The sequence below is a fragment of the Numida meleagris genome, chromosome 10 (assembly GCF_002078875.1).
Source record: "Numida meleagris isolate 19003 breed g44 Domestic line chromosome 10, NumMel1.0, whole genome shotgun sequence".
NCBI classification, from domain to species: Eukaryota; Metazoa; Chordata; class Aves; order Galliformes; family Numididae; genus Numida; species Numida meleagris.
Window position 1 is genome coordinate 10,901,613 of NC_034418.1, and position 9,988 is coordinate 10,911,600.

At 39.6% G+C, this 9,988-nt stretch overlaps 1 protein-coding gene and 1 long non-coding RNA gene across 2 annotated transcripts in view; one reads left to right on the forward strand and one right to left on the reverse strand.

Annotated features, from left to right (window-relative positions):
- LOC110404143 overlaps positions 1-4,080 on the forward strand; it is a 25,881-nt gene extending 21,801 nt beyond the window's left edge. The window contains exon 3 of the long non-coding RNA XR_002442067.1: positions 3,675-4,080. This is a non-coding gene — a long non-coding RNA (uncharacterized LOC110404143). The remainder of the gene's footprint in view (positions 1-3,674) is intronic.
- The window catches only part of CA7 (carbonic anhydrase 7), a 9,704-nt gene extending 3,328 nt beyond the window's left edge, over positions 1-6,376 (reverse strand). The window contains exons 1-5 of the mRNA XM_021408151.1: positions 6,249-6,376; positions 4,087-4,284; positions 1,497-1,615; positions 789-884; positions 472-534 (exon numbers count right to left, since the gene is read on the reverse strand). Coding sequence (XP_021263826.1) covers positions 472-534; positions 789-884; positions 1,497-1,615; positions 4,087-4,284; positions 6,249-6,288 — 516 coding nt within the window. The 5' untranslated portion in view covers positions 6,289-6,376. The remainder of the gene's footprint in view (positions 1-471; positions 535-788; positions 885-1,496; positions 1,616-4,086; positions 4,285-6,248) is intronic.

Genomic DNA, 9,988 nt, shown 5'->3' on the forward strand with positions numbered 1-9,988 from the left:
TGAGAGCTCTAGCACACATCTGGTAAGGTACCTTCAGTTATCACTCCAAGAATAGATAGACTAGTTCCCTGTGATGATTGTCCCCTCTCAGAGCTTTGCAGCAGAAACAAGCTGAACAACGAGCTTTGACTTTTTCAAGGTTAGGCTTTGTGGAAACTGATTGTTTTGCTGAGTGTAACAGCAAGCCCAATGAGTAATGGAGCTTTTGACTTAAAATACTTCCTGAAAGGCAGAGCCCCAGAAGGACCAGTGGGGTCAGCACAGCCTTGGGAGGCACCGGAGGTTAGACAAACATGGAGGTCTGGAGGTGAAGAGAGCAGAGATGTTGCAAAGGAAGAATACAACTACAGAGATGTTCTGATGATGGGAGGATTTGTGGTGGGTGGTTTTCCATTTCTGTTTGTCTCAAACATATGACTTGTTTTTAATGATATCCCAGAAACTAGACAATCTAAACAGCTTAAGACTTACTTTAAATTTTACCATGTACAAAGCATCAGTCAGTCTGTTCATATTGGCATGTTCTTTTCCAGTCTACAACAGTAAAAGAATAGAGAGGTTAAGTAAGAACAACTATAATTATGTCTTGAATAGGTAGCATATTGTTTTCTTATCTGAATCTCAAGATTTCTACTGAAGTAGGTTTAAGAGCAATTTGCAATGAGTTACTGCTTCCAGTAAGTCATCTATTTTTCCCTAAGCGCCTCTCAAATACATAGCATGGTTCTCAAACATTTGACAGTATAATGCTTTTCATCATGTAAACATGCTATTTTTGTGATTCTTACCTCCAAGAAAACACCAACTACAGCCAAGCCATCTGGAGCTGCTGCTGCTTCCCCAAATGTTGCATACTTCTTGGCATTCCAGTGAACTAAGTGGAGCTTTAAACGAAAATAAATAAGAATTAAACATGTTAGTGATAAAAACTGTCAATATAGGTTGTCAGATGTTTAATAGTTATGGGAAAAGCCTATGTCTTGCCCAACTCCACAGAAAATTCTCAAGAGCCTCCCAGTGAAGCTATTTTGAAGCTATAGATGGCATCAGCCACTATCATTTCACAGGCTGTGATCCTCAGCTGTAGTCGGGTTAACTAGTCCAGGTTGGTAGAGGTATACACTGCTTTCCAACATCATGTTTGCCAGTATATCCTTCCTGTCTGCATAACACAAAGGACATATTTGTGTGTAGCAGGCTAAACTAAACAGCAGAGGTCCACTGGAGGTAGAAGTAGTCCTGTGTGAGAGAAATAGCCTAGCCATGGGTCAAGCAGAGAAACTTGGAGAAAGGGCTGCAGTGGGGGAAGTTTGGACTTCCAAGACAGGGTAATCAACAGATAAATATTTTCAGTGAAAGGAATAAAATTCTCATTAAAGTCTGTGCTGACTTAACCACACTGAACTAGCAGAATCCTGAGGGAAATCCAGACCCCGCTGCAAAACTATTTGTCAGCAGCACTTGCATGAATTAATCCCATCTGTAAAAAGTGTTACCTCACATGGAAAAGGTTTGCCATCAACTGTATGCTCTGATCCCTCGCTGTGCTTTGCCCCCCAGTGAAAGTGGAACTGCTTTAGCCGAAAGGGATTCTCAAAGGGACCACCGCTGATCACTAGGCAGAAAGAAAGCAAAAAAAAAAAGTAATCAGGGTTTTTAGCTTTCTGTTACTAAAGCCTAACAACTATTAGCTGCTGTTTGCCGCTATTGTGCCTTTCCTAGTTTAAAATATAAAAGAAGTACATTGTCCAGATATTTATAGGGTTAGATTTATTCATGGAAAACACCTGAATTCATGTAAAAATTAATTTGAAACAAATATTGAGTGGCTACTAATACAGAATTTCATAAGTTTTTTTTCTGGAAGAGTACATTTGACATATGAACATATGGTAACTTGGTTATGGTTAGGCTTTTCCTTTTTAACACAAAGTCTAAGCTGAAGACTAATAAAAATCTTAAGTACCTAAAACATCACTGACATGCTACTTTTGTGCAGAAGAACATAAATACATTGAGCATCAGGTAGACAATTCTGCTAAGTATTTCCTATATAGAGTATTCTTTCCAGTAAAGAATCTCTATATTCTTCCTCCTTTAAATATCTGATCCCATAGAAGAGGTAACGTAATAGCTTGTTCTTTACACAACACCATTTAGAATCTCACATCACCTTATGAAGACAGGAAAGTGATACAGAGAAACTTCATACATGGTTTAGAAAAAACACTTAAGATGAATGTTTAAGATGCCAACCATAGATACTCTATCAACAGTAATTCTCTTGTACTTTCATATGGCACTAAGCCAATTAAGTTTTGCTCAGCAGATGAAAACCTAAAGTTTTAAATTAAAAAAAAATTGAAGTACACTTAGCATGTGTAAGCTCATTCCAGTCTATAACATCTTATTCAAAAAAACGTAAAGTTGCAGCGTTGTGTGTGCTCCCATATGCATCGTTCCAGCTGCCCTTTATACAGGAAACTGCCCTTCCCACAGTGGTGCTCATAGTATTAAAATTAAATACATGCTGTCCAGTATGTTTTGCTGAACCTAATTGAATTCATCACCTGCTCCAATGCTTTAAGAAAGCTAGCTGTGATGGCTTACTGTCAGAATTCTGTTGTACCATTTATGCAAAGCTATGAGTCACTAAATCTATTTCAAAACAGCTAAAAACTCTTAAGCCATGTTTATGCTCATAGCAATCCCCTTCCTGCTAAGTGTTGTTAAAACATGGCACATGCATAATGTAAAAAGGGCAGAGGTCTTAATTGCTGCTTGTGCTCTCAGTTTATCTAGTGATGTGTAATGCTCTTAAATTAAACTTCCAAAGCTGGATAAAGTTCACTGGTATGTAGATATAGTTCAACTTAGAACTGCATGAAAGTAGTTAGCAAGCTAAGATAATACTTCCAGAAAAATTTTAAAAGTTTTTGTAGGATGACGTCTTAATGTATTTTTATGCTGTAAGCTCTTGGAAAATGAGCGTGTAGTCTTCCTTTCAGATTCAGGAGCTATACTTTAAAACCTGACCGTTAATTTGGGCCACTGTTTAGGTTCATTCAAGATGAGGAATGTTAGAATTAAATGGCAGGAATTTTAATCCCCTGACCCTATTGCAAGTGGTTCCCAGCACAGACAAATCACAGAAAGTAACTTGTTTTGAGTACCCAAGGTATCCTATTTATCTAGAATCGATAAATGCACCCAGATAGAAGGTGAAATCAATTGACAGGTTAAAAATTATTCAGAGTATTTTTAAATGCACACTTCTGTTTATCAGAGATACTTTGTCTCCATTCCAACGCTGCATTTATTGGCCTCCTTCCTTCCCCTCTCCCAGATGTAAAAGCAAGGTTTACCATGGATGTAGAATTAATGGAAGTAATCTCATTTATATCTTCTGCCAAGAGTTAGAGAAAAGAATATACAACAGCAGCATCCACAAGCTGCAGCCAAATCAAAATAAGCTGAAGACTGCCATTTCAAAAGAAGTTGTACTGCTATGAGGAAGTGAGGAAAGAAGAAAATGCAAACTAATGGTTAGCAACTGGTCCAGATAAAAATAGGTCTAGTGCACTACAGTTATGATGACTACACTGTATGACCTCATCTCTCATAATCCTCTTCCCTTATCCGGCCTCGTGGATGTCATCTGGGGAATGATCCAGACAGCGCTAGCACCTCAGTGTGGACGATCATAGAAACACGACGCTGTATGCACCTACTCTCCTGCTGCTTGTGGCCTAGGAGTGCTGGAGACCTGCATGGATTCCCTCTCTAACAACCTGGTAATCCCTACTTGAAAGGAACCACTGCAAACAAACAGATTTTCCCAGTACAGATACTTTTCCTAATACAGAAACTATTCAGCTGTGAGATACAAAGTGTCATTAGAAAGACTCAAGTGAAGACAGGGAATAAAGCTCAAGAAAACAAAGTATGAAGAGTTTTGTTTGCATACCTTGTTCTATACTGAAGCTACACATGGCATAAAGTATACTATAAAGGATGTACTTCATCATTTCCCTCTCTAATCCATAACGTGTCATTTCAAGGTAGTTGGTCATGGGTTAGTCTCACCTGTCTTGTCGTCAATATCTTCAAACTCAACCATAACTGAATGGCCATTGTTGGAGATGTTGAGAGACGTACATGATTCATAGGAGATAACAAGCGGCATCAGCTTGGGGTCATAGACTGCTTTGGCAGAAATTATGTCAATAGGTGATTGACGGTTCCCTTGGGCAATAGGATAAGATTTGTGCCACTCCGAAGGTCCTTCAAAACCAAAGGAAAGAATGCACCATTATTTTCTTCCTACTACACACAACATTTTTACAGGATTTCATGGAGCTTGAAGTAAAGCTTGCTGAGCAGGAGTGACTTGAAAGTTTGGCATTTGACAAGCTCATTTAAATTCTAAGCTTTGTGTTTTTATTAGCACAGTCTGCAGCTAGATGAAGGATTGAAACATGTTATACAAAATACACTGGGGAAACCACAGCACATCAGACTGCTGCACCTTCATTTACTTGCACCACTAATCTTCTGTGGAGTTGGTAATTACATTTTTAAGGTACCTGAAGTCCTTCCAAGGTGTACGCAGATGTAAACACACTTGTAGGCACACATACACTCCCTCAAAGAAACAGCATTTAATTCTTCTTAGGGAAGATAATGTAAAAGCTCCAGTGATTCAAATTAGATGTAGATGACTCAATCTCTTTGCTACTGACTATGCAGTTATTTTTAAAATCATTTTAGGATTGCAGTAAATCTTTGGAGCAGCTTCATTCTTCACTCATGCCCATTATGATATCTTTCTGCCCAGAGCAAGAAGTACAGTGTGATAATTAATGCTTCTGGACTTGCTGAACCCAACAGAGCAGGGTGAAAGACCAATTTGGTAACTTGGCTCTCGCCTGCCAGAGCTGGAACACCGTCATGCTGTTTGAGATAATAAAAGCCTCTATGTATCAGAGAATTACTTCTGACCGCTTTTTCTACTTCAGTATTGGAGGAGGCTATTCTATGCTTCTACTGCTCATATTCAGGAAGTATAAACATTAACAATTCCACCTAAAGATTTGAAATATGTTGTGGTTTTTTTGATGGTACCATTCTCACATAATTTCACAAACTGATTTTTTCTTTAATTTTATTTAAAAAGCACAGGTATTTACCCTCTTTGAGGGTAAGTAATTTAGAGAGTGATCTATTATCCTCTTATCTTCAAGATTTTCAGAAAAGTTAGCCTTATAAAATAGTATTTTTCATCAGCCTGCCTGTAAAGTAAACTTTACTCCTGTAAAGTGGAGTTTAAATGCTGTTACACAAGCTTTGGCAATATCATTTGTTTCTTATAAGCTTTGTGTTAATATGTGTGGCTTTATTAATAGCATCTTGGTGTCCAAACACGTAATGGCATCCACTGGCACTAACCGGCTTCACTCAGTGCTCAGGTGAAGTTGGGTTTGGACTCGGAGCAACTGTAAAATAGCTGCTGCCAGGATCCCAACAGGAGAGGGGCTCCTGGAGGTTAGACAAAAGACAAGCTATTGGACAACAGCAGCCATTCAGCCATCACGCTCTGCAAAGGGTACAGGTGGCATGAAACATTGTTGTACAAATCTTTCAGTAGTTTCACACATCCTCTCACTCTGACATGCAGTCTTGTAGGCGGGAAGCAAGGGAGGATGACTAAATTAAAGACTGTCAAATCAGAAAGCACAATTTGTTCAATAAGAGATCTCCGATACTGATCTGTACAATTTATTCATGTTCCAGAAATATATAATATATACTCATTTTATTCACTTTGGAAGCCTAGATATCACATTTCAACAGCTTCACAGAATCAGAAGACCTATTACTGCTCTACTAAGTCATTTAAGAATTGACTTTGGAGACACAAATAGTTAATCATTTTCATAGCAGCTTTTTGGAAGGGGACCCATCTGTATTATCTGCAGCCTGAGGATAAAACTGCTCAGCACTGCTTCCCTCCATTTAGGAGGGATGATTGCAATAACAAAACGCAGCAGGAATAAGTTCGTGCATCTTTCAGGTGCCACTTTCTGTGGGTAATGTATCATCAATCAAGTAATTAATTATCTGCTGTATATACTTGATGTTTGCAGACGTAGAGATGCAGGCAGCTCTGCAGGATTCAGACAACACTTCTAGAAAGAAAACGAATGGGGGAAAACAGAAAGATGCAGCATGGAAATGCTATAACCTACCGTCATCCTGCCCATATCCCCAACTGTGGTGGCCAGTCATTACGGGGCAGCTACCCCCTGCTAGGCTCCCAGCTCCGTGCTCGAGCACTGCTGATTACCTGCCTTTATAATGGCTCACCGGGGGATCGGGTCAGCCCCTTAAAGACACAGAGCAGCCTGAGCAGCTCTGGCAGGACGGGGAACAGCCGAGTTCCTCCTGCTCCTCCTTGTGCTAACACAGTGCAGGGAAAGGAAAGTGCAGAACTCGGGTCACTGAAGTCCCAGGGCTTAGAGAGGAACCAAGATCATCCAGAGGGCAACTAGAAAAATTGTTTGGGAATCAAATGTAGGGAAAAGGAGCAGTTTTTTTTTTTTTTTTTCTCAGTCTGCCCAAGGAAGCAATAACTTACTCTGAGCATTTGGGCATAGTAGTGTGCAGATTGTAATGGGAACTGCCCATTTCTCCTGTGTGTTCTGCAGCTAGAAACATCACCTGGCTGCTGCTTCTCTTTTCTCACTTTCTCCAGCTGCAAAAAAAATGACAGATGTTGCCAGTTATTTGTGACTACAACTTCAGAAGCAGTGTTTAGATGAGATGGAGAGCATTCTAATCTCAAAAAAGTGATTTGTGCTATGCTTAAACAAGGTAGGACCACACCAGTTAAAGATAAATTGGCAATCTGATATATATATATATATATATTACATAGAAACCCTAAATAAACTTTTTTAAAGACAGGAATGTAAATAGCGTACTTCTATTAGGGAACAGAACCTGGCAGACTTGGGAAAGGATATGATCTGTGAAGCCTCAGTGACATGCTGTAACCCAGTAGTTGCCTGCATCTAGCTAAACTCACAAAGCTACAATGAGATGCATAGTCTGCACTTTAAAAGCCCTTGGAACAGTTCTGTAGTAAGAAACTCCTTGGTAATTGGTAAAATTGCTGTCCTTGGTAGCAATTTTATTAGATCTAAGGGGATGCCATCTGTTAAGGCCACATTTTTATAAACACATCATTGATTTTCATGAAGACAGGAGCACAAAGACAGGGATCTTTCTACTATGCAATCAAGAAAATGGAAAAAAAAATCAGTGAAAGCATTTTAAGCATTTTTTTTTCTATTCTTGTACTGCCTTGTAATAATTCATTTCCTTTTTCAGGAGCTTTCTGCAGGAGTCAGCTTTAAAACCTCTGAGATTTACTGATGCAGGCTAAATCACTCAATAAGGGATGTAAACTGCTGTAAAGGTATCCACGTGGCAGTTTTACAATGACTTACTCAGATCCACTCCTCCATTTACTTCTGTTTAACTTGTGTGATGTGCTGAGGTCTCTGAGCAGACCTGGCACAAACCAGGCACTGACCCTGCAGGTGCGTTCTTGCACTACATGGCCTGCAACACACGTCCTGCTGCGCTGGCGCTGGGTTTAAAGCTCAGCTGCTTACTAGGACAAAGCAGCTGGGAGAAACTGTGATGCTTCTCATTCTTCTTCTGGTGTGGTTCTGTGCTGGATTCAGCAACCAGATGTAGGCAGGGTCAGTCAATAGTCAGGCAAATAGCAAAACTGTTGTAGAAATGGGGTGGGGAAATCAACATGCCAGTGAAAAGAAATGGAAGAGGAATTTTGCACCTTAGTGAAGCAGAGGCCAGAGGAAAATTGTATTCAGGACAGGGTGCACCGTATTCAAGAGGAACTTGAAAACTGAGACATGAATTTTGCTCTCAGGGCACAGTGCCATCAAACTGACCTAATGTGTATGTGTGTTTGATACCATTCAGCATTTCACCTTTTATCTCTTCACATTCAAAAGCACTAAAGATGTGTATTTCAAAGGGAAAACAATGAGAAAAGAGAAAACATGCTGACAACATGATGGGAAGTGGACTCTGCTAAGCGGTGTTTTAAAGGGCTGACTTAGAAAAGGTTAAAAAGAGGAGCGACAGTACATGGAAGATAGGAACAGCCTGAATGAAATAATAGCTATGAATGATAGCCATATCCTCTAGTATATATTTATTTGTATACACAGTATTTAATGTGCTCCCTCATCTTTTTTTCCTTTTTTGAGGCAAAAAATAACTTTTCCTTAAGGCTAGGATGATACACAGCATCTACAGATACCAGATTATTCTTTAATCCTGATGTCTGTTGACATTGGCTGCCTCTAGTTGTGGATTTTCACTGATTCTCTCCTCAGCATATCATTTATCACTTCCAAAGTTGTAGTAGTAATCAAATTATGGTCTCAATATTACTAGTTTGAATGAGTGATAATTACATCACTCTGATGAAATCAAACTTAAAGAACTGAAGAGAGTGGTAGATGCTTGATGGGTAGGTTTCTCCACTGAGAAGCTAAAAATGAGGTACCTGTGATTTCCACAGATTTCCTGCAAGCTCTGACTATACCTCAAAATTTTCTGCTCAGCAGTGAATGAAAGGAAGGCAGAATTCCGTCCACCATGGTGAAAAGTTTCAGGATGTCTCAAAGAACAATTCTGTCTTCCCCAGTCTTCACAGTTACCATTTTATTCCTCTTGAAAAGAGAAGTAATGATGGGTGAGCAGAGCAGCAGCCCAGGACAAATACATGGGTCCTTCTAAACCTGTCATTGCTTGTGATACTAAACTAATGACAAACACTTTGCTTTTTCCATCGCTATATACAGAATATATATTTTTTAATGATTTGAGGTCCCTTTATTAAAATTGCTATGTAAGTACTAACCATTATTGTCAGAAAGCTCCAAGGAAGATTAGATTGCCAAATTGTAATTGAACATAATAAATTTTGAAGATTTGAGAAACTGAATTTCTAAGGTGAGTTGTCTCTATGACACAGACCTGGTGTCACTGGGAAATATTCAAAGAAGGAGAAAATGTCACTTGGGGACAATGCTTTTAGTAAATATTACTGCATCCATTACAGGGATGGAGCTCTGTTTTAGGAAACATAAAAGGAAGAAAAGTCACAGGGTTCCAAAGTGAACAGCTGAAGGGTACTCCAAGAGCATTTGCTTACATAACTTCGCAGTTCTCTTTGCTGGGCATCTTTAATGATGGCAACACACATTTGAACAACCTGTCACGTGCCTTCTTAATTTAATAGATATGTGTCTGATGTGTCATTGCCTATTAACAAAATATGACAGAAATACAATCAGTTTGGGTACAGGCTGCTCACCCCAGAACCTTTGGAATACAATAGATAGGAGCAGATGAAGTGTTAAAACATTCATCACTCCAGAGCTTGCCTACACCTCAGGTTCTTGAGAGTATCTGGTTTATCCAGACAGCTCATCTCTCTTCTTACATTGCCATTACTGATGCTGCCAGTTTCTAAGTGGGAGTCACACTAAGATGATACTGGGCAAGGCAGAGCAGAAAAGAGGAACTGGTGCTTGCTCCCAGGAGCTCCCAGCCTCCACGCACCATTTTTGCTGTAATTTGTCTTTGACTTTTAAAGCCATACACATGTGGCTGCTTTATGCCAGAAATGGGAACTGTGTTTGGGAACTAAGTGTGAAAGAGTAATTCTTATAATTTATGGCTTGACCAGTGGAGGCCATGTAATTACAGCAGTCAGCAGGAACAGAATGAGCCAACTTTTCATTTGGGGAGACAAACTGTTCCCACTAACTATTCCAGCAGTCGCTCAAGTGTCAGCAGAAGGAAGGATTTACTGTGACAGCAAGCACAGAGCCTGAGAAGAAGGAAGTTTGAGGGAGACACTGCATATGGGAAAAGAAAAGAG